Raw genomic sequence first — 24,898 nt, 5'->3', positions numbered from 1 at the left:
ACTTCTTTTTAGCCCTTTTGTATCCTTTCATTGACTTTGTAGGAAATACCTAAGGTAATTGTTTTATTTATGTAAATAGTTGGGTTGACAAAAGGGGGAAGTAAATTGACTTAGGGTTTGTGTGGATTTTTTGGGGGTTTTTTTTGTTTTTTTTTTTTCATTTTGACTTAGGGTTTTTTAAATGAGGAAGATACAGAAGGTACACAATTATAATTTAGGCTGTGAAATGCATGTTATGTTATGGATTTCATTATTCCTGACACTTGTGGATTATGGAAGAAGTAATCTGCGGTGTTGCTGTAGCACGGAGATAAAATAACTTGGATAGGTTTTTATTAATACAAGAACTGGAATTATAATTCAGAATACTCTTACGTAGATTTTACTTCTTAGAATAAGTTCTAGCCTAAAGGAAATTAAACATTTCCCCTGTTACAATACTTAGAATATTACTATGGTATCATAATTAAACTCCAGAAAATCTGCAGTATATTAGGGGAAACAAATAAGGCTTGTTGATGACAACTTGACAATATACTACTCTATGAGATTTAAGATTATTTCCCCCCTTGCTTTTAGAAGGGCTTAAAAAAATTTTTTTTTTAAAAGATTTTATTTATTTGACAAAGATCACAAGTAGGCAGAGAGGCAGGCGGGGTGGGAGGAGGGAAGCAGGCTCCCTGCTGAGCAGAGAGCCCCATGTGGGGCTTGATTCCAGGACACTGAGATCAGGACCTGAGCCAAAGACAGAGGCTTAACCCACTGAGCCACCCAGGCACCCCTAGAAGGGCTTTTTAAGAAGCATCATTTTGGTACCTTTGACATATTCCTGTTTCTGAGCAACATTGAAAAGATGGTTAAGGCTCTGAAGTTCACTGTATAGTATAACCCACTGTATACTGTTTATGTACACACATATACACACACCATATAGGCCAATGTAGTCACTGGCTACTGAAAAATCAGTTCATTTATTGCCCTAGACACATTTCAAGTGCTCACTAGCTGTCATTGTAGAGAATAATACTGGCCAGTGTTCTAAAGAATAGCTCTGATACTGTATGGGAATTCTAATACTGATATATAACATTTGGTCTAGCCCTTGAGTATTAATGCTTTGGGGATTATATTTGGCTTTTTGTGCATTATTGCATATTTTGAATTACCTTGAAAACCTGGAAACATGGTTTTTGATTCAAACTCTTGAGGATCCTTGAGTGGTTAAGATAATCCTGGTTTATTTTATTTTGAGTATATTTCTTCACATTTAAAAATACAAATATAAAATTAATAGATTACTGTCGGGTAATAAGGTTTTGACATGAATTTGCAGCTCACTTGGTAAGACTGTTGAGTAAATTGTGTTACTTCAGGAAGAAAATAGTTGTAATTCTATCTAAAGCAAATTTATATTAAACATCAAGGTTGTTATATTAAAATTTCTTCCAGCGTGAGATGTGAATATAATAAAGTATTACTGAGATTTGAATGAAGTTACATCCTGGGAATAAACGACGAGACATTTAGGTTATCTGCTTATTCAGTAAAGCCTTAAAAAGAAAAAAGTATGAAGCTATGTTTCCAGATGGCGGAATTCGAATATAGGTGTATTCATTTGCTTTCCAGTTGGGAAGAATTTTATTCTGGAAAAGTTGGGAGCTGTCAGAGCCATTTTTAAGGCTAAATTCATAGTTGGAAATTGGGAATCAGGGCTTAGAGTGGTGGGTAGATAGATTTTCCACATTATTTCCTATAAGCTTAGACTTATTTGAATAAAAACCCATTTATATCTAAACATCAAAAATTTATAGACTGCTACACAGAGTAATTCAGGCAAGGGTAATGAACCGTATTTGGGGTGTATTTGATGGGCCTTCAAATTACATCGATAATCCTGCCAAACAGTTTCAGGAAACATCTAAGGAAACAGAATCTAAGGCCAAAGGAATGTAAATTTCAGCCTAAAATACCTGGGTTCTCATTTAAAGTACCAGCAGTTAATCAGAATTACAATAGAAGTAAAGAGTGAAGATACTAAAGCTTCCAGTGTTTACTTGTGATTTTGCCTACATTATTTTTTATAGGCCCCAGACATAACTAGTATGGGTAATTACTATATTGACTGAGAAATTTAAGATCTTCCTTTCCTGAGATCTACAAACAGTATAATTACAGAATGAGTTTAGATTCGTTTTACTTCATTTTTAAGAAGGTAATACATAAGAATCTGTGGGTGAAAAAATTTTATTTTGCTAGCAGAGTATTATGATTCAGCAAGATAACTAAGAGTGATGCAAGAAAAAGGGGTTCGTTCTGAAGGTAGGAAAAGGAAGATTAGTAATTCTTAATGCATGAGATAGAACTAGTCTCTCATTGTCACATTCCCTTTTCTGTTATATAGGTCTTTTTTTAAAAGAAGTATTTCATATGCAGTACACAGTTAAAATACAGATAGCCTTTATTTAACTTTTAAGGAAAAATCCTTAGCCGTTAACGTATCTTACTGACTTCTTCTGTTTGTCATATCCATGCAGTACCCATTAATCATTCTTTGTAAATGAATTTAGGAAAACCTTCCCATGTCAAATAAACATTTTCCGAAAATGAATTTTCTTGGGTGCTAAAAATTGGTGAGTTGATACAAGTCAGTAGAATAAAAAACATCAAATACTTGATTTTTCTTTTATGGTTGAGCCTTCCACAAATCTGGTAAATTGGGAATTTGCTCTAAAGATTACCCTTTAAGAATTTTCCTGGACATTATGAAACATTTAAAAAAGTTAAACCATAAAATCAATCTGCTTAGCACAAAGTTTTTACAGGTAGGGTATGAGCTTTGAAAAGGAAGACCTAAGTCCATTCAGATACACCTCATTTTAAGTGTTTTCCGTTCATGTTCTGTACGCCCACAGAAATATTTTAATTTGGGTCATTAATGTATGTAAACTGAAATATTTTTCAAAGAAATGGAGTTCCTAAGACCAAATTATCCCTGAGCATCTGCAAGAAGATGAAAAGCTGTGTGGATGAGTGAAGGAGAGACCACTGATAATGATAGTGGTTTTCTGCTCGCTTATTCAGGAACCTTGCTTGTTGTTTCTGAACATTATGCTAATAAGTAAGGTAAAATGAAAACTAATGCATATAAAGTTAGCAGTTAGAAAATAGTGCAAAATTTATCAGTTTTTTGGTAAATGGCTCGTTAGTGAAGGCCAGAGAGTTTCAAGTTCTTTGCAGTTTTCTATGATTGTAATTTGATAAAGTAGAAAATATGAAATCACATTTTGGGTTGAGTTCAACTGCTGCCTCTGATACTTTATAACTTATCTTAAATCCTAATGTACTTTCCAAGGTTCCTTTTTGGCATTTGTTTCCTGTACTTTGCAAGATTGTTAATTTGTAAGACTACTATTTTTGACATGTAGCAGCTAAAGAGCATTTTTTAGAATTTAGGGGGTCTCTCATAATTTGAGATAATTATCTATGTTTTCTTTCTTAGCCTGTGGACATCTCAACAGCAATGAGTGAGCGGGCACTTGCTCAGAAAAGACTCAGTGAGAATGCATTTGACCTTGAAGCCATGAGCATGTTAAATCGAGCTCAGGAACGGGTATGTAGTTGTTCTAATGTCTAAGTGAGAATTTAACTAATTAGATATGACATAAGCAAAGTCTGGCATGCTGTTGAAATGTAGGTCCTTATCTTAAAAATCCAAGGAAATAAATAATTTGGCATTATTAGCTTATTTTAAATGAAAGTGATTTGGGACATGATCATTCATTTAGTAAATATTTATTGTGTACTATGTGGCAGGAACTGTTTAGGAGAGTACAACAGAAAAAATTCGCTGCCCTTAAAGAGTTCGTTGTCTGGTGTATAAAAGTAGCTCTGTGCCCATAGTAGCCCTGTGACTATTATGACTTGCAGTTTCCAGCGGAGGAAACTGACAGTGGTTAGTCAGCCTGAAGCAAGTATGATGCTGTATGTTAACTACACTGGAATTTAAAAAAAAAAGTGATCAGGCAGTCTGAGTCCATGGTCTATACTTTTAACAGTGGACAGCTTTTTCATTTGTCTTCTGCATTTGGTAGATCTGTATAGAAACAGTAGATACACATTCAGACAGATAAGAAAATAATACTGCCTGACAATACTAGGGTACAGTAAATCTACTTTGAAGGATCAACAACTGATAACCAGCACAATAAATGTTGGTGATTAATGTAGTGCTCAGTTTTTAAAGAAAGCTGTTTTATGTGTTTGAACAATTTCCTGTGTTTATTACTCCTTAAACATGTCTCTCGAATTTATTCTGGATTTCTAATACCACAGAAAAGGTAGTTAAAAACTCTGGTGGTTACGACGTTTATATATGTACATAAGCAGAGAGTGGGGTCCTTTGCTGTACAAACTCTCTTCTGTGTTCATGTATTCTTGTGATATTTTGAAGAACGAGTATTACAGTTATGCTTTTTAGTTGTTAGAAATACATCTCAGATCTTGTTATAAATGGGACCCACTGAATGTTACCAAAGTGCTTCTTTGGAGCATTTAAGAAAAAATTTTAAATAAGTATAAAAATTCAGCATACTATTTTAAAAGTTGAAGTTTTAGGTCTTAGCCGTTTCAAGAATGAAACTATTTCATGTAGTGAAATAAATCAGTGGGATTTTGACTAGATAAGTACTTTTACTTAATTCATTGAGGCATTTGTTTTTCCTTCAGATTGATGCCTGGGCTCAGCTGAACTCCATTCCCGGTCAGTTCACCGGAAGTACGGGAGTACAGGTTCTGACACAAGAGCAGTTGGCTAATACTGGTGCCCAAGCCTGGATTAAAAAGGTACACGACATCCGCATATATGAAAGTGGCCAAGTACAAAGTTAAGATTTTTTTAGAAAATGTATTATTAAAAATGCACAAAGAGGCCAGTGACTTTAACCAGAGTTCATGAGTAAATTTGCTCTGTGTGCATACTCAAGATGGACACTGAAGATGGACCTGATTTGTGAGACAATGGCAGGTGGATAAACGGGGCTTAAGAGCTGCTCAGTTTATATCCTCAAGTTTTATTTCTGTATTGCTGCTGCTGGGTTTTTGGGGGGTGGTTTTTTAAAACTGTTTTGAATGCTAACAGTGTATCTCAGGTGCTGTTCAGAATGTTCCACAGTTCCTGTTGGACTACTAATCTACTGATTTCAAAGCAGTGGTTCTCAAATTTTTTCTCATCATGGGATACTTTATTACAGGTTTATTTTTGGTGGATCACTGCCCCCAAGAGCCCTCTTACCATCCCAGTTTTTCCGTTTCTCTATTCCTCTGTCCTCCTTTCCCCTTCCTTAGTGCCTGTGCCCTCTTGTAAGCACTCTTGGCCCTTATTCCTCATCCCTCTGGTGATCTCCGGTCCCCGATCCCTATGGTTGTCAGCTGCCGGTTACAGCAAGTTGGTTGGGAGGCCCCAGTATTAGCACTGCATGTGGTGATTTTGCCATGGGACTGGATGGCTGGGGAGGAGGGCTGGAGTGTGTGTGGAGGAGGGTGGGCAGTGCTGAAGGGGTGGTGAAGGGGGAGGGGAGGGGACGGAGGATACTATCTCTGTGGACCACCATTTAGGCCCTGGTGGCCTCTGGTGATCCGCAGGCTCAATTTGAGAACCACTGATCTCATGAAAAAAAACAGAATAAGACCTAAATACAAGGGAGAGGATGGACGCCTCGTGCTGTGAAGATGTAGGTGCTCCTGGTTTCAGATTCCTGCAAGGAGACCTGTGAACTCCACCTACGGCTGCCTCATTGTTGGGGGAGTCCTAGGTGGTTATGAAGGGCTTTCTAAATGCCTTCTGGTGAAGGGATGTGGTTTGGTTGGATGGGTGATGGGAAATTTGTTTCAGGAGTACTGGCAGCATGGCAGTGCTGAACTGGGAGGCTGCGTGGTCTAAAGGATTGGGAAGGTTTCTTTATCCCGCTGTACTCCTGACTGCTTTTGTGATCATGGGCAAGTAATTGGAATTTCAGTCTCCAAGTGTCATAAGACAAGTCCTTATTACTGCTTCACAGGGTAGTAATTAATAGCGTGACGGGCACCTATTGAAGAATGCCTACGATTGCCAGGGAATGAACTGAATTTCGGCAAAAGGAGATTTTGGTTGCTTCGGAGCTTTTAATCTCATAACACTTCAGTTTTGATAGCATTATCTCTGATGACCCTCTTATTAACAAATTAATATAAAACATATACCCTGAGTTTGTCTGCCATTTGGGGGGGAGATAGTTGCATTATTATAATAGGTGCATAGTGGGCATATGGTCAGATTTATGAAAAATTTACAACTTGTTTATAATTTACTAGGGATCGATGTTGGAAAAAAGATGAAAATCTAGCAATATTTTAAATTTTGAGTTCATTTTGGACTTGACTGTATTACAGTGTTTAAAAATAGAGTGATTTGTGTAGTACTTGAAAATGGCTCTCATCTCATTGGGAAGAATTACAATTATACACCTATTTGAATACTTTTAATTCTTTAATACTATTTAATATCTTGAAGCTGAGTGCTCAGTATTTCACGAAGTTAAACTTGAAGCTTATGTGGGCATTTAGACACATATAGATTAAATAGTCTTGTACATTATTAGGTAGAAACTTCTGAATGCTATTCCATTGCAAAATTTTGGACTTCATTTGGATAATGAAGTACTGATCCATAATGCTTATATAGTTCTAAAAATCATGTTAACATAACTTGCAAAAAATGAATCTCTTAAGGATTAAATTGGTTCCCCACAGACTTTCCCTTAATTTTTTTTTTGACCTCCAGTCTTCTAGGCAGAGTTGACAGGTTTTAAATAATTCACATCATGTTAAATGTTACGTAAGTCATTTTGATAAATTTAGGAGATTTGTTCATCAGAGAAGTTTTTAAATAAGGCTGTGCTTTCAGAAAAACTACCATTTATATGTTTACAGAAGAACATTTGCTACTGATACAAAGGAAGGAGGGAACGTTTATAAAAATGTGGAGAAGTCATTAGCTGAAAATTGAACATCTTCACTGTCAGATATCACAGAATGTCTCTTCATTGCATTTAGAAAGCTTGCTCAGTGATCAGACGGGTTTCTTGCCTTGCTGTTGCCCGGCACCCTCTTTTTTGTTAAAAACTCCATGGAATGACAACATGCTCCATATTCTTTTTAGTTTGTTACAATATATTCTTAGATGAAAAAGAATGAGAGTTTACCATTATTACTGTTTGTCAGTAGAACATTTTTAACTGGTAACTGATTTAAAAGAACCTTTATTTTTTGGAATTGAGTGGTTTGGACAAGACCCGATGGCTATTGTTTGCTATTACAGTTTCATTAGATTAAGCAGCTTTTTGGTGAACTGTGTACACACTGGGGTAAAGAAACATGAAGATAGTAGAGAATGGAAACTGAGTTGGAAGCCTGGGTTTTTTTGGGATTTGCATTATACTCTGCACAGTTGCCCTTTTTTTTAGGAGTGTTGCCTGGAAAAGAGGGGCGGATGAACCTGGAAGTAAGTAAAAGTCATTCTAGGTGTGTAGCAACAAGGCAGTCGATACCCAAGCATCAGCTAACTTTTCTCTTTATACATCAACACTGCATGGCCTGCACCAAATAAGGAACTGAACCAGGGGTATGTTTTTACCTCCACAGCTGCCTCCTTCCATCAGAGCACCTGGTTGAACTTAATGTCTAGTCACACGTCATTGGCATGCCTGCTCCCCAGCATATAATTTACAAAGCTGGGGAAAAAAATAAGACGATACAGTTTTACTACTGTGTGTAAAAGCAAGATAATAAAAAATTTAGTATTAACTTATCAATACAGGAAACGATTTATGCATACTCTTTCCAGAGCTACCAAAAGTTTTGACTCCCTCTGTTGATAAGTTAATGACTTTTGCTGTAGATTTGCTAGAGAACGTAAATCTAAAATTTAATAACAAGGGGAAGTAAAGCAGGATTGGAGATGTTACAAATTAAAAAAAAATGGCCATAAACCTCAACAGTAGAATTCGTTTGTTTTGTGTACATGGATGTCCTTTAAAATAGAGGCATCGCCTATTTATTTCTCAATGTGTGAAAACGACTGTTGACCATGCTAATGTAGATAGTTGTGCATCTTATGACATTAAGTGGTTTGCTGCTTTGATGGAAATTATGGTTCAGTGGGTTGGATACAAGAGAGATGACTGTTCACAGAATAACCTGTGAACTTTCACCCCTCTGTATGGAAACTTGTTTCAGGGCCAAATCCTTGTAGCTGTCTTCTTGCCCCGGTCAGTGCCAGCCCTACTATTCACAACACTGCTGCCACCGAGGCCTAGGTATGTAAACGCTTAAGGAGTTTTTTACAAGTCTTTTAACATCACGCTAGGTTTTAAAAGAATTCAGTTTCAGTTTGGTATAATGACAGGGTATTTTATGTGACTGTCCGTTTCTTACTATGTAAATACAGAGACTTATCTTTTTGCTTCATAGGGATTTTCTTAGTAAAATATTTATACTTGCTTTATGGTAGAATGGGGAAGAAAACTTGGGATGTTAACAGTATGCTTCTTCAGTGTCCAAACTATTTCTAAATGATTTCTGGGCTTTATTCATTAACTAGGTACACCTGGGACAATTAATATTATTGACTGTTTTAACATTGCCTTCTTTTTATTTTGCAAGCTAAGAAGAGATACCAGTGAACCTAAATAGTGGACGAAAACAGGAGTGTTCTAATTTTTTTTTTTTTGGAGGGGGGCATGAGGGCCACTGTTTTAAACTGCCATTTATTTGCCTTATTTGACTTTGAAAATACTCTTATGTTAATGTGAAAATAATTAGAACATCCACACTTCAGTATGTATATAAGTTATAGAAATTTTAATTGCTATATCAGATCTAGAAGTAAAATAAGTTTTTTTTTTTTAAAGTTACACTGAGTTTGTAGTCAAATTCTAACTGTGAAATGGGGACATTTTACCTTTCTTTCTTTGGATAGGATCAGTTCTTAAGAGCAGCCCCGGTAACTGGAGGAATGGGAGCCGTTTTGATGAGAAAAATGGGATGGAGAGAAGGAGAAGGATTAGGAAAAAACAAAGAAGGAAATAAGGAGCCTATCCTAGTTGATTTTAAGACAGACCGAAAAGGTAACACATTGTTTCGGGAATGTTGATTATACCTCCTTTAATATTTAGGGTTGCATTACCATCCTACTTTTAAATTGAGCTCTGTACCCAGTGTGGGCTTGAACTCAAAACCCTGAGATCTTGAGTCCTACACTCTACCGACAGAGCCATCCAGGTCCCTCTTTTAAAAAACTTTTTTTTTTTCCTCAAAGTAACCTTTCTGTATTTTGATGTCCGTGATGCTTAAGTGGGGCATATTTACAGCTGTTAGGACACAAAAGTTCTGCCCATTTGTGGCTGCTTTTATAGATACAGATGGAGTCACTGATTTGAGTTAAAAGGTGGTCTTACGTTAGTTGCTTAATATTATAGAGGTGTGCATAAATCAGTGTAATTGAAATTTCAACTAGATTTTAGTTAGTAAATGGTATCTATCCTCTTTTCTTTTTTCTTGACGGGGAACATATACTTCATATACTTGTCTTTGTTTCTAGGTAGGATATGGTTTTTTCCTTTCTCAGATATTTTATCCCACATATTCTCCTTATTTCCTATTAGCGTGCTGTTTTGTCTTCATTTTATATAAACCCTTTTGGCATGTCCCTTTCTTAAGCTCTGTAATTGAGTTTTCTTGGGTTGGGGCTGGAGACCAGTTGCTGACAGCAGCATCAGCTCTTCGTATTACCTTGTGCTTGGGGCACCTTGGGACTTTTGTCTTTACTAGTACTTTGCTACTCAGGTGGAGATCTGTCTACATAGCCTGCACACAGTTGCTAAGTATTAAAAATACACTTGGTGGGGGGTGGGCTGCTGGGTGGCTCAGTCTGTTAAACATCTGACTCTTGATTTCAGCTCAGGATATGATCCTCAGGGTTGTGAGATCGAGCCCTGCATTAGGCTTTGCACTAGGTGTGGTGCCTGCTTGGGATTCTCTCCCTCCTCTGCCCCCTCCCCTCACATAAAAAAAAATATGTATATATGTACTTAGTGCTCATTGATAACAGCCAGTTGGTACCTTTTAAATAATACCTTCCCTTGGAAAAACGTCTTACATAGATGGGGCTGAGCTGTCAGCTTTGTGATTTTAATAGCTTGTATAAAGTCTGATTTTTAAGAACTGGGAAATTCAAAACTGGAATTAATTTTCCTTAACTTTGCAAACAGAAAGGTAAAGTTGAAGTTAATGTAGTTAAATTATTCTGTCAGGGACGCCTGGGTGGCTCAGTTGGTTAAGCAGCTGCCTTCGGCTCAGGTCATGATCCCAGCGTCCTGGGATCGAGTCCCGCATCGGGCTCCTTGCTCGGCAGGGAGCCTGCTTCTCCCTCTGACTCTGCCTGCCACTCTGTCTCCCTGTGCTCTCTCGCTCTTTCTCTCTCTGACAAATAAATAAATAAAATCTTTAAAAAAAAATAAAAAAAAAAATAAATTATTCTGTCAATGAATTTGGAAACCAACCAGCTCAGACCAAATTGTGTGTTTTATAAAATGTTTTGCATCAGAATTTCTATATTGTCACCCATAGAATACTGTGATGCCATTTTTAAAATTTGAAATTGGTGGGATTTATTGTCGTGATTCTCAAAATAGGCTGGAAATGCATGAGAATCATCCTTGCTGTGGCATTAATTCAAATTCTGGATTAAATTAGGAAAGGACATTGTACTGATACGACATTGACATTGTCTTATACAAGTTGAAAAGATTTTTTTGTGTGTGATAGGTGGTGACTGGTTGGAAGAAAACATCTGTGAATGCATTATGTAATTACAGGGAACATCCTTTTTGGAGTTAACAGTGTTGGGTTTTGAGAAGCATAGTAGCAAAATTAGTGAAGAACTGATTGAAAATTCCCAGGAAAGCATGGATTTTGTCTAGTAATACAGTGAAATCCCATTGGAAAGGGAGATTATGCAGTGAGATTGTCTTCTGTGTATATCATTTGATAAGTCAGAAAGTGGTTGTTTGCTGGGAAAAATAGGGACCCATTTATAGAGACACCCTCTTTTTTTTAATTGTTCGGGGTATGTGGCCTAAAATCCTCACCTTTTGGGGAACTTTAATTGGGCATTGTGTTTAACGGGATTGGAAGCCTTTAGAAATCACTTGTAGTAAATAGCCACTACTTTTTAAACTTAGAAACAGTCCTGGAGATGTTAAATATGGCACTATTCATATTCTAAGTTTCTGTGTTCTCTGAACATTTGATTTTTTTTTTCCAATTTCTAGTATCAAGGTATATGAACATAAAGTATATAGGTTTATATATTGAAACACAGGGAAACAAGTCAAACTACATAAAAATTAAGGTAGTGGGAGTTGAATATTTTATTGGAAGTCATAGGTTGTGATTCACGTTCCTAGAATCATTGTATAAGTTTAAAATGATGCTTTGGAGTTTATTCAGTGAACATTGGCTTTTTATTTTAAAGGTCTTGTTGCAGTAGGAGAAAGAGCACAAAAGAGGTCCGGAAACTTCTCTGCTGCAATGAAAGATCTGTCAGGTGAGAGCACATTTTAATTTCCTCTTGTCCCATTCCCACCTTGCATTCATAATTCGTTACCACAAATAGTGAAAATAATTAATGGCTTTTTTCCCCTCTGTAGGCAAACATCCTGTGTCTGCTTTGATGGAAATCTGTAATAAGAGAAGGTGGCAACCACCAGAATTTCTCTTGGTCCATGATAGTGGCCCCGATCATCGCAAACATTTTCTCTTTAGGGTAAATATGAATTTCTGCATTAATTATGTACCCTTATTAATTTGATGCCTGGAGGGTGAGGGATAAGCATTGTATGGTCACAGGATTGATACATTGTGGGTTGGGAGTGAATATGTATGTGTGGGTAGAAGTGGTAGGGATTTGGGATTTTAAAAGTATACTTTAACATGACCTGTTAATACCCTATTTTTCAAAAACGATGGAGGGAAAAAAATGGGCAAATCTGGTGAATAATTTGTTAACATTCTCTAATGGAACGTGGGGAATTTTAATAGTTTTATCAGGGTTTTCTCCATTCCCTACCTCTACCCCATCCCCCACCCTCCCATTTGGAGACCTGCTTTTAATTTGCAGTCCCTTTTCCCAAAGGATTTGCTTTTTCTGGGTTGAAATTAATTTTACTTACACAGTGTGGGTTTTATATTTTGGTAAATTATTTTTCTAGCATTTAGTGAAAAAATACAAAGCTAATAGATATTAAAGTTTGATGCTGTTCTTATTGTATGTTTTTCTTGAATAGGTATTGAGAAATGGAAGCCCTTACCAGCCCAATTGTATGTTTTTCTTGAATAGGTATTGATAAATGGAAGCGCTTACCAGCCCAGCTTTGCCAGCCCTAATAAGAAGCATGCTAAAGCCACAGCAGCTACTGTGGTTCTTCAAGCAATGGGCCTTGTACCAAAGGACCTCATGGCTAATGCCACTTGCTTCAGGAGTGCCTCACGTAGATAGATTGAGGTTTTATATTAATCATTTCAGATAATTTTACTCTGCATCAAAATGTATTTCCTCTTTAATGTTGTAAATATTTGGCAATTTAAGACATTGTGTAAAAAGCAATCTGTACAAACATCTCCAGGCTTTGATTTTTGTACCATGGAAATTGTATTTAACCATACAGGGTTTTGGTATGTTTATATTGTTTACCTTAGTGATGTATTTGTTTAAGTGGCTAACATCCAAACGATTGTTTGAAGGCATCCGTAATCTTCAGTGTGGAATGTTAAATAACGCTTTTATACTGTATTTTGTACTATGATGTAACCTCCCTTCCTTATGGCTAGGCTGCTGTAACACTTGCCTGTAATCAGTGAAGGGCTGTGCACCTTGTACTAGTTCACAATGGGTTCTGCTGGACAGATACTGGGCCAGTGTTATTGAGGTAATTAAGCAAGATCTGTTCCACAGGGCTAATGCCACCATCTCCCCTTAAAATTTTGTAGAGGTTATAAAAAGAAAGTGGTATGTTGTGTGATAATCTGCACTAAGTCCTGCATTCCCATCAAAGCCACCTGGGCCATGAGAAGGGAGTCAAAATGAAGTCCGATTAGAATTCTACTGCAGAGGCCAAGTACATTTAGTATGGCATTGAGTTGTGATATAGTTTTACTTTGATGTGCATTTTGAATTTCAGCTACACCTAGATAGACGTTAAATGATAATTAAAATGCTGTAACCAACTTATCTAATAAAATCGGCACCCAGCCACTATTTTGTTGACTATGAGAAAGTTTAAGTTTATGTTAATTTTTAGGGTCTGATAGAATATTTCATGTGTATTACAGTGGTATTCATAATGCTATGTCTCTAAACTTTATTTTCAAAAGCTTAAGGCCCAAATATAAACTTCTCTGGAATAAATGTGGTGTTTTATTTTCTGGATCATAAAGTGAACACATACTTCTTCACTAAATACTGTTATTTCTTTACCCAATGCTTTTGATTTCTAAGTACTTTTATTTTTAAGAAAATCTGAATTACACACACACACACATACACACACACACATACACGCACACTCCTACAGGAGCAGTAACTATTACTTTACCGTGTGACAGCTGAGCATACATTACAATTATTAACACTATTCTGTAGGGAATTTACAAAATACCTTATCTGATTTAACATGCATTAAAAAACCAAATTTAATATCTTTGAGAAGAGAATAATTATAAATCAGAAGGAAAGCAGCAACTAAGAGACACATCAATAATCATCAGCTCAACAGGTATGGTCTACATTTGTTTTCTATCTTTATAAAAAGTTAGAACCTGCCTATAATTGCAGGTGATTTATCAAATGTAGTTTTGCCCTGATGCCATCAGTCACAATGCCAGGAGATAACAGTAATTTAGCTTCAGTTCCCATTTGCAAGGAAACACTGACATTCATGACATTCAGTTTTCTACTCCGTTTATAAATTAGGTTGAAAGAGTCTGGAAGTCTCAAGTTATTGATGTTTCTAAGAAGTTGGGGGTTATCTTCATATCTGAACGAGCTAATCAGAATAGTAAAAATGCTGATTTAAAATCTTAATCTTACTGTTTCACCCATGTAATAAAAAAGTAAAAGGTTCCTGTTTATAAACATTTGAATAAAGATAGTTATATTCCTTTAACTTCCAAAATGAACTTTAGAGCCAAAGGGATAACAATCTTGAATTTCCTTGCTAGAAGGCTTTTTCCTCAAAGATTCCTTTTAGGCTTACTTTGATGTTCAGGATCTCCAATTATAAACGTAGTTGCTCATTTCCACGTGTCGTAAAGATGATTTTCCCAGTATTGGTGTTAGACTAAGTTGGTCCAGAGTCTTAGGATGCAACCCACAGTTAGCGAGCTCCTCACGAACAGTCTCCTGTGGAGATTTGTACTCGGGTCAGTTAGAAAGCACACCAGTCTTTGGACACTCAGACTTCACTCTTTTTAGGAATCTCTACACCCCACGTGGGGCTCGAATTCACGACCCTGGCAAAGCGCTGCATGCTCTTCTGGCTGAACCAGTTAGATTCCCCCTTATATTTTAAAGTAGGCTCCGTGCCCAGTGTGGGGCTTTTCAGTAATTAAGATTGATAACGCTGAATAGCACGGTTTAATAAACTGGTATCATGGGTTGCACGCTCTACCAGCTGAGTCAGCCTGGCACCCCTGGACACTCCAATTTTAATAATTTCCATGGAACTTTGAAAAACACCTGCCTTACTCATTTGTTCCTAAGGTAAAGGCAGTTCATTATCAATAGAAGTGAACCCTAAGAATTTCCACATATAACAACAGCATCCACAAATAATTTTGGTTACTCTTAGAAGTCTGGCAAATGATAAAAGCATGAGGCAATTTTAAAGGTCAATTATAACCTGTAAATAAAAACTATGACCAAAATTGCAGGCAAATACTAGTTAAATACCCGTAGTTGTTAATGAAAGAATCAGGTACTATTAAGTTCTGGATCTGAGGTGGCCATGAACATAAGTTGCCTTTTCTTTGTGTTGGGGAAGTTCTTCAGTCATGTTGAGTATGACAACCTAAATTCCTAACATTTACCTCAAAAAAACCAAATCTTACCCCTTCATCTTAGTAATTAGGATTGATAAAGTTACTATTAGTACAGTTTAATACCCTAAGACACAAGTTCGGCTTACTGTAATTCACTTCTTCCATCTGAGGAAACTAGCTACGATGAAATGCTTACAGCTGTCTACTATGTTTTTGTCCTTAAGATTTTATTTATGAGAGAGAGGGGGAGGGAGCATGCACGTAAGTAGGGGGAACAGAAGGCAGAGCAGGCAGAGGGAGAAGCCGGCTGGCTCCCTGCCGAGCGAGGAGCCCAATGTGGGGCTTGATCCAGGACCCTGGGCTCATGACCTGAGCTGAAGGCAGCTGCTTAACCTACTGAGCCCCCCAGGCGCCCCTACAGCAGTCTCCTTACCTTATCCAGTCCTTTATTCACTGGCAGGCAGGCATTAAATACAGCAGTTGGCTCATGTGTATACAGTCCAGCAGAAAATGACCCCTTTTGTGAAGATTTGAGTAGCATGGTTACAGAATGCAGACAATGAGGCATGACGGGACCTGTGATCTCCAAACTAAATTGGTCTTTGTATCCAGAAATAGCTTGTGTCTTCACATTTACACTTCGTGCCTTCAAGAAAATTTAAAGAAAAAATGACGGTCACCATCTCTCAAGCTTTTGTCCCTAGCCAAAGACTTGCTCAGTAACTTCATTTGGGTTTTCCTCTCTACTAACCAGTGATGGACTGAAGAAGGTAGGGCATAGAGGAAGAGTCCGCGGTACTGTAATAGCACTGTATGGTGACGGCAGCTACTACACATGATCGTAGCATAAAGTAGCTCACAAGACACCAAAAGAGCGCTATAGGAGGAAAAATGTTAATTCTCCATCTGTAGCACATCTCCAAATTATGACTCAGTGTAAGCGTGTTCTAAAGAATATAACTTTTCATATGGTATCCCGATTTAGTAATACACTTGTCTTATTAAGAAAAATTTCTTTAAAGATTTTTATTTGAGAGGGAGAACAGAGGGAGAGAGAGGGAGGAGACGTTTAACCACTGAGCCACCCAGGTTCCCCCATAAAATTTTTTTTTAACGGAGGGCACCTGGGAGGCTCACATGGTTAAGCGTCTGCCTTCGGCTCAGGTCATGACTCTAGGGTTCTGGAATAAGTCCCGCATGGGGCTCCCTGCTCAGTGGGAAGCCTGCTTCTCCCCCTTCCTCTCCTTCTCAATTTGTCCCTCATGAATAAATAAAAAAAAATCTAAAAAAAAAATTCTTTTAGTGGAAATACAGTTGACACACAATGTTAACATTGGTTTCAGGGGTCCAACAGTGATTCCACAACTGTATACACTATGCGGTGCTCGCAAGTGTGGCTCCCATCTGTCGCTATACAGTGCTGTCATAGTACTGCTATGTTCCCTATGCGGTGACTTTCATTCCCGACCTCCTCTATTCCCTAACTGGAAGCATGTATCTCCTCCCACTCCCCCTTACTCCTTTTTGCCCACCTCCCATTCCAGTTCAGTAACATAATTTCAATGCACAATATCAGGCAAATATAAGAATAAATTCTATTTTCTAAAAGTAAATAAAAATTCTACTGCTAATAACATTCACTATATATTTTGGATTTACAAGCATAATTTTTTTCAACACTGTAGACATACAGCTGTTCTTTTCACTTGTCCATGATTCAAGTTTTGAGATTAATAATTTAACATAACAACCTTGGCTAGGATCTTTACTGGTTAAGAAACGAGACAAAATGAGATTAAGCAACTTTTCCATATGGCAAAATGCTTTTGGTACCAATCATATGTATTCAGTCAGAAAAAATTATTTTCATCTAATTCAAATAAGACATTTCCGATAGTAACTATATTTTGATGTAATTTCTTTGATCTATCTTTATAAATGAATGATTTTTTTCACTGGGAGGAAAGCAAAGACAAAATCTGTACCACGCAAAGTGGCAGGAGTTATTAAAAATGAAGACTTTGGTTTATTCTTAAAAGGCTAACTTACGAGGATCAGTGATTCCCCCCCCCCCTTTTCATTACCTTAAGCATTTGCATCGTGGCACCTCGGAAAGCTACAGGCGATAAGAGGGTTGGTGGAAGTCCTGCCTGTGGACCTGAGCTGGCAATTAAACTCTTAGAATTGATCAAAAAATTCAGCAACGTCAGGGTATTCACTCCCCTCACCAACACAATGGACTCTGGTCTGTGGTCCATTTGCACTTCGTGTTTCTCTTTACATCTGAAGAGGACCATCAAGGAACTTGCACATTTAAATCCCATAACCAACGGGAAAAAAAACCTTGATTCTGAATCGCTCTGGACCCTTTCTTCCCATTCCGAACTGGAAATGCTCTCGCCACCCCACTCTGCTGCAATTATAACTTGGTGGTTTCAATCAAAATGATTTCTCTTTGGCCATGTGAATTTGCTCGAAACGGACAGCTCACACCTCACAAAAAGTAATTTCTTCTCTAGTCAAAAAAAAAAAAAAAAAATCATGCTCCATGGAGTTTCATTTTTTAAAAAAACAGTAAGAATTGTTCATGGTTTACTGGTACTGATGGAGTTTGTTATTTGGTGCCATGCTGGATAATTAGTTTAAATATGATCTTAAGATAATTTAAGATTACGGTCAAAGAAAGCTGTCAGTCACTATTACATACGTAGCTCACTAACGGAATTAAATGGAAACCAACTGTAGTTAACATAACAAAGGATACAGCCTGACAGACAGTACGTCTGGTTTCTTAATTTTATCTTGCACACCCATCTCCTCCAGCCAGGAAAAACTTTCATCTTCATCCTCATCACTGATTACTTGTTCCCTAGAAAATTGTTATAGTTAAGAGTTTCCGTTTCATAAAACGGTTCCCTCTACAAAACAACTACACCGAGTCCGTAAGTCCTTAGAGGACACAAAAGGTGATTTTAACCACATACTCTCCCTGTCCCAGGCTTGTTCCAGTTGCCTTCTTCTCATGGCCATTTTCTTTTATTAATGGCAGAGAAAATTCAATACCTACATGAGAAAAGAAGAACATAACTGAGTTTTCTTTAATATAATCTTAAAGAACTTAACAGGTATGCCCTACTTTTAGAGAGTATGAAATCTAAAGATCTGAGCTTTTACCCTTGATCTATTAAGGGACTAGCTTTCAAGCTTTCTTGACAGTAGCCCACCACACACACACACACACACACACACACACACACACACCCTCCTTTCAAACAAAAGGTTCAGGAAACAATACATACTCTCACTGCATGTGGTACTCTTTCTTTCTTTTTTTTTTTTTTTAAAGATTTTATTTATTTATTCGACAGAGAGAAATCACAAGTAGGCAGAGAGGCAGGCAGAGAGAGAGAGTAGGAAGCAGGCTCCCTGCTGAGCAGAGAGCCCGATGTGGGGCTCGATCCCAGGACCCTGAGATCATGACCTGAGCCGAAGGCAGAGGCTTTAACCCACTGAGCCACCCAGGCGCCCCTGTGGTACTCTTTCTTAAAGTACTGACTGAACCTACTAAATAGATTCCATGATCATTAATGGGTTGACCCAGTTGCAAAATTGTTACAAAAGGGGGTAGGTAATTTGTACTATCAAGGAATTTCTAGAGGAATATATTCAGATGGGAACTTCCCAGGTTAACACGTGGTTGTCAGATCAGAGAAGGGAATACCACTAACTTAAAGCTATGCACTGGGGACAGCTTAAAGCACAGCTGGGGAAAAAAATCAGAAATAAAGATGTTTTTGTAGGTAAAACTGGTAAAAGACAATTCAGCTGGTAAAAAGAATTCAAATTTTAGCTTTTAAGGAAAGTAATTAATATACAGTGTGGTATTCTCATTGTAAGCCAATGGTTTTACCTTCATTTCTCATAGCTTCTCTTATGCCTCTAGTTGTAGGAGATATGAGAGCTGTGATTACATCATTTCCTGCTAATCCTGCTGCGCGGAACAGGATGGTAAACTGGTATGTACAAACGTAGAAATATGGGCAAAGTTTTGTCTTCAGCAGATTATAAAGAGAAGTGAAGCTCACAGACCTATGAAGCAGCAAAATTTAGATTTTTTAAATGTATTTAGCTTAGCATCTAAAATTCAGTTTTTTAATCATTCGGTTTGATATTTGATTGAAAACACAATACATGTATTACAGAAAATAGTTCGAATTTTTGCCACTACATATATAACTTGGCTTTTACAGGACTCAGATCGGTCATGGGACTCACTGATGACTTCTAAATACTTTAACCAATAGTGTTTACTGCTTAATCACTAAATGTTTTTTCTTTAAATAAAACACAATTGCTAACTGGTTGCTGACTTTTCTCTGAGCAGCTTCTGCTGATGAGAAAGGAAGCAGCCACTGAGAATAACATAAAAGAACATCTGTATATGCTTATGGAACACTTATACATACTTCCACAATTGCACGAAGAGTAAGAGTTAAAAAAAAAAAAGTGAACAATTTAAATGTTCGTTATTAACAGCTTAGGAAAAATAATTCAGAAGGACACAGAGATCCTTGTACCACTACACATTTCCACATCACAAATAAGGAGAGAACACTGACAAAAGGAAAATTCACTATTAAGATGCACCATTTTTTTTTTAAGATTTTATTTATTTATTTGACAGACAGAGATCACAAGTAGGTAGAGAGGCAGGCAGAGAGATGGGGGAAGCAGGCTCCCTGCCGAGCAGAGAGCCCGATGTGGGGCTCGATCCCAGGACCCTGAGATCATGACCTGAGCCGAAGGCAGAGGCTTTAACCCACTGAGCCACCCAGGCGTCCCAAGATGCACCATTTTCTAATCTTACCAGTCACTCGTGGTGCCTGGGTGGCTCAGTGGGGTAAGCCTCTGCCTTTGGCTTGGGTCATGGTCTCAGGGTCTTGGGATCAAGCCTCACATCGGGCTCTCTGCTTGGCAGGAAGCCTGCTTCCCCCTCTCTCTGCCTGACTCTCTGCCTACTTGTGATCTCTCTCTCTCTCAAATAAATAAATAAAATCTTAAAAAAAAAATACAACAGCTGCCTGAAAAACCACCAATAAACTTCACTTAAAAAAAAAATATCTTACCAGTCACTCATTAGAATGTGTTGCAAGGTTTCATCATTTGCCCAAGGGCTTATCTTTCCAGCCATTTTTCTATCAGCTCCAATGCGAGGAAACAGTGGTAGCCAAGGAAAAGCAGGGTGAAGCCAATAGATAAGACTCTGCTGGAAGGCACAACGGAGCTCAGTGGAGAGTTTGGGATCCTAAAATTCAGAGATGATATTGGACAGCTTTTGGCACATTAGAAGTAGACAATTTCATTAAAAAGCATTGATATACCACTTATTCTCAGAATCTTTACTGTTTCTTCTGGGAAAGTATTAATACCGGTTACAGGGCCTAAAAGGTAGTTTATTCTTGCCTGTGCTTCTTGACTGTTTAAACTGTATCAGAAGGAAGACTTAAATACAGAGGGGATCGTTCCCTCGGCTCAGCATCGACTGCCGCCTATTACCACAGAGGGGGATTTGTGGGGATTTATACTGTACGTAGGCAATACTACGTTCGACCGCTCTCCCCTCACAACTGCTTCAACAGGACCCAGTACAAATGGGTAAAGTGAACCAAAAATCCTCCTTATCTATTTATTAAAAAAGATGTACCAAGGCCTCTTTGAGGTAATCACTTTTCATCTAGTTTGAGCTGATGAGCTACTTGAGAGCAGAGCAATTACGTTTCTCCAAAACTATTCTAGAACTAATTAACTGTACTCCAATACTTACAACAGACTATCAACCCCGAAGCAAGAACTAGTATACATAAAAAATGAACACACCGTATCAGAAAATCAGCAGAATAACCAATCTACCTTGGCAACCCTACTCAATTGCTTTTCATTTCTTTCCCTTACATTATCTTGCTTCAAAGACCTTGAAAAAAAATGGTTTAGTTCAAACAATTCCTGCCCAACACATTAACTAATTCTCAGGATAGGTTCCTAAATTTAATGGGCAGTTACTAAATCTGACAGAAAAAAACGGCATGAAAGCACCATTTAGGAAAAACGAAATTTCCCAAGTCTTTGTGTCTCTAAATGTCAGAAGGAAAGCTTAACAGAAGGAAGTATCTGTGCCATTTTGCAGAGAAGCACGTTTTACAATTAATTTGTTCCTTTATTTTATTTTATTATTGTATTTTTTGTAAAGATTTTATTTATTTATTTGACAGACAGAGATCACAAGTAGGCAGAGAGGCAGGCAGAGAGAGGAGGAAGCAGGCTCCCCGCTGAGCAGAGAGCCCGATGCGGGGCTCAATCCCAGGACCCTGGGATCATGACCCGAGCTGAAGGCAGCGGCTTTAACCCACGGAGCCACCCAGGCACCCCTAATTTGTCCCTTTAAAACTTATCTGTTTTCTCAGAATTACCTGTATACTTTGAGGCAAAGTAACTTCTGTTGCCCTGCAATGCTGGGTGACACCTTGAGCTTCTTCCTGTGCTTTCATATGATCTGCCCAGGTAAAGGGCTGAGAAGAGGTGAAAAGGAGTCGCGTTTTAATACTCCAGTCCACAGGTAACTCAGTACTCTGGGAGGATGGAGTATCAGATTCGGAGAACGATACTTGCGGAGTCTTTTAAAAAACAGAGAACACAAAAATTAGTAGAGTACCAAAACCAAACCAACCAACCAACTCAAAAAACCCTTTTATTTTATTTTTTAAATTATTTTTATTTTTTAAAGATTTCATTTATTTATTTGACAGACAGAGATCACAAGTAGGTAGAGAGGCAGGCAGAGAGAGAGGAGGAAGGGAAGCAGGCTCCCCACTGAGCAAAGAGCCCAATGCAGGGCTCAATCCCAGGACCCTGGGATCACGACCTGTGCCGAAGGCAGAGGCTTTAACCCACTGAGCCACCCAGGTGCCCCACCAAAAAACCCTTTTAATCTACAGATTTGATCAACCAGCATGATCACAGAAACGTCAAAATTTTATAAACTGTGTAAGCAACACTTAAAACACACTACACACTATGAAACACTCTAGAAAGAGTTACACTCAACTGCGATTTCGGACAGTGGTTTTCTCTGAGAAGCGGGGATTTATTGTTATGGGTGGTAGTGGTGGAGGGGCACATTTTACCTGTTAGTTTATATATAGTTCTATATAGTTCAGTTACAAGAGGCATGTACTATTCCCATGATCATAATTTAAAAAAAAAATCAAAATCTACTATTGATCTTGCTGTCAAAGCAAAAACCTTCCAACTGTTTTATTATGTTTTAAAAGATTTATTCATTTATTTTGGTCAGGGAGGAGCAGAAGGAGAGGGAAAGAACCTCCAGCAGACTGAGCACAGAGCGTGACTCAGGGCTCAATCTTGCAACCCTGAGATCATGACCTGAACCGAAATTAGGAGTCAAACACATAACGGACTGAGCTATAGAGGAGCCCCTCAAGTGTTTTAAAAAGTACCTTTTAAACCTCTAAAACTCTGGAACCAGGGCTAAGCGGCTCCTGCAGGTAAACTTAGGCAGGGCTCTTAAGAGGCCATATGTAAAAAGCATTTCCTGATTTCAAAACTTCCTTCTAGACTGTTTTGCTGTCTTTTCAAGGCAATTTTTGCCACTTTACAATGATTCTTTGAGGTGATATCACATAAAAATAACAGGTAAGGGGGAACTATTTTTTTAAAGATTTTTATTTATTTATTTGACAGAGATCACAAGTAGACAGAGAGGCAGGCAAAGAGAGGGGGGAAGCAGGCTCCCCGCTGAGCAGAGAGGCCGATGTGGGGCTCGATCCCAGGACCCCGAGATCATGACCTGAGTTGAAGGCAGAGGCTTTAACCTACTGAGCCACCCAGGCGCCCCTTTTTGTTTTTTAAAAGATTTTATTTATTTGAGAGAGCCAGCGAGTTAGCACACAAGCAGGGGGAGCGTAAGAGGGAGAAGCAGGCTCCCCGCTGAGCAGGGAGCCCAGGACCCCAGGGGGAATTATTTCTAAAAGACCCTGTGAAGACCATCTATTTACGTGAAAGGGAAAGTGGATCTTAGCTCTTGTCGCCTGCTCCTATTAGGACAAACTCTATCTGTTAAACCATCACAACAGGAAAACCTGCGGATTGGTATCAAGAGAGCATGCATTGTGGTGGTGTCAGCAAGGTTCAGTGACATGCCACACCCTGCGGAGGTCATCCGGGGGTTGAGTCTGAAGATTCAGTTAAGGACGAAGTTCAAACAGCAGCCGAGAGTGGACTGATGAGAGCGCGGACTGAAGAGCTGTCACCAGTCACACAGGAACAGTGTCAGAACAGCTGGAGTAGGAGAACCTGTATCTACACCAACCCCGGCGTCGGTACCACGAGAAACACCCTTTTTACCCCGTATAAAGTGCACTCCGGTGCTGATGCCATCTTTACAGCCCTGGCACAGATAATCACTCAGCACTCCCCGCAAAGCGATTTTCCAAGTAAATGTTTCTGAGAGGTATGAATTCAGATTATAAGCATATACATTCTAATAACATTTAAAAACTATTACCTGGAGTAATTCGGTAACGGCTGTTCTTTCAGGAAACTTCTCTTCCCACAGCAAATCATTTTCCTGATTAGAATCTAAAAACTGAGGGGGGAAAACAACGGTCCTTTTCAGTCCTAAGTGATGCTGGAGTTCGCGTTAACACGGACAGAGCCTCACCGGGCACACAAGTTCCTCCGCGAAGGCAAGTGCAGGAATTCACATGCAAATCACTAGCTCCGTGTTTCAGTTTTGTGTCTGAACTTTACTATCAAAATGGGGGGGGGGGGGGAGGCCGGGGATACGTGCGCCTAATAACTGATGTAGATATTTCAAATCAAAAGTTTCAAAAGGCTCTGGGGTAAGAAAAATGCTACGAAATTCGGACTCCAGGACTCCCGAGCATTCCTCTATCTCCAGGATATTTTCGAGCGCGGGAGAAGGGAGGCTCCGAATCACGCAGGGAAGGAGGGTCTCCTGTAATCTTCCCACTGAGCAGCGGCCCTCCTGGATGAGTCGCTCCAGGATTTTTCGAGCCGCCTTCCCACTGATCTCTAACCCCCAGGAGGCCCAAGCCGCCGCGACCCGGTTCCCCCGGCAGGACCGCGGGGGGCGCGCCCCACGGCCCTGCGCTTCCCTTAGGGCGGGCGGACGGAGCGCTCGCGGGGCGCGCTCCACACAAAGCCCAGCCTCCAGAGCGGCCTCTCCCAAGGCTCAGGGCCCCTCGACCGCGGCGCCTGCCGCTCTCGGCGCCCGTTTCCCCCCGACCGCGACAACTTGCCCGAATTTCACAGCGAATCCCTGCACTACGAGAGCCCCTCGCCGGCCAGGCCCGCCACACTCACCGGGCCCTGCGCTTCCTGCTGGCCGCGGGGCTGCCCGTCGGGGGGCTCCGCGGCGGCCGGCGGCCGGTTGTCCAGGCGGGCGAAGGGGTTCCTGCGGGTCGCGGCCGGGCCGCCGCCGCCTCTGCCCGCCGCCGCCGCCGCCGGGAAGGGGCGGAGGAGCAGCCCGGCCGCCAGAGCGGCGCGGCGCGGCGCCGGCTCGGGCTGCTCCCCGGGTGAGGCGGCCGCCCCGCGGCTCCGGACCCGTTTTCGTCGGAGCCGCAGAGTCTCGGGGGGCTTCTTGAAATTGGGCGAGTAGCCAGGTACCGAAAGGGCCATAACGCGCGGCTCACGCAGAGGGGCCGGCCGGCCTCCCCGCTGGCGCTTC

The 24,898-nt window shown here is 39.5% G+C and overlaps 2 protein-coding genes across 8 annotated transcripts in view; one reads left to right on the top strand and one right to left on the bottom strand.

Moving 5' to 3' along the window:
* SON (SON DNA and RNA binding protein) overlaps positions 1-13,522 on the top strand; it is a 33,564-nt gene extending 20,042 nt beyond the window's left edge. Inside the window, exons 7-13 of one of the 6 annotated variants that reach the window (XR_013966375.1) lie at positions 3,500-3,610; positions 4,726-4,842; positions 8,272-8,351; positions 9,014-9,161; positions 11,570-11,641; positions 11,745-11,860; positions 12,434-13,522. Coding sequence is in view for 3 of the 6 variants with exons in the window: in XM_080796064.1 (XP_080652190.1) it covers positions 3,500-3,610; positions 4,726-4,842; positions 9,014-9,161; positions 11,570-11,641; positions 11,745-11,860; positions 12,434-12,592 (723 nt within the window). In the remaining 3 variants the exon portion in view is untranslated. Of the gene's footprint in view, positions 1-3,499; positions 3,611-4,725; positions 4,843-7,499; positions 7,662-8,271; positions 8,352-9,013; positions 9,162-11,569; positions 11,642-11,744; positions 11,861-12,380 lie in introns of those variants that run through there. The other 5 variants (XR_013966376.1, XM_080796064.1, XM_080796065.1 and 2 more) reach the window with 5 other exon arrangements.
* DONSON (DNA replication fork stabilization factor DONSON) lies at positions 7,281-24,849 on the bottom strand (the record flags this gene model as incomplete). Of its 2 annotated transcripts, XM_080796152.1 has the most annotated exons (11): positions 7,281-7,766; positions 14,349-14,494; positions 15,566-15,778; positions 17,217-17,415; positions 17,897-18,001; positions 18,117-18,195; positions 19,043-19,221; positions 20,259-20,437; positions 21,600-21,803; positions 23,714-23,794; positions 24,535-24,849. In XM_080796152.1, 10 exons carry the CDS (start codon positions 24,847-24,849, stop codon positions 14,357-14,359), a joined length of 1,692 nt encoding a protein of 563 aa, XP_080652278.1. In that variant the 3' UTR covers positions 7,281-7,766; positions 14,349-14,356. The 2 variants fall into 2 exon arrangements, with proteins under 2 accessions (XP_080652278.1, XP_080652277.1); XM_080796151.1 differs by lacking the exon at positions 7,281-7,766 and having other exon boundaries at positions 13,494-14,494.
* Positions 24,850-24,898: the final 49 nt, after the last annotated feature.

Source organism: Martes martes, assembly GCF_963455335.1.
Source record: "Martes martes genome assembly, chromosome: 1".
Lineage (NCBI taxonomy): Eukaryota > Metazoa > Chordata > Mammalia > Carnivora > Mustelidae > Martes > Martes martes.
Note: the sequence above shows the minus strand (reverse complement) of the source record. Positions and strands in the feature narration are given on the sequence as shown.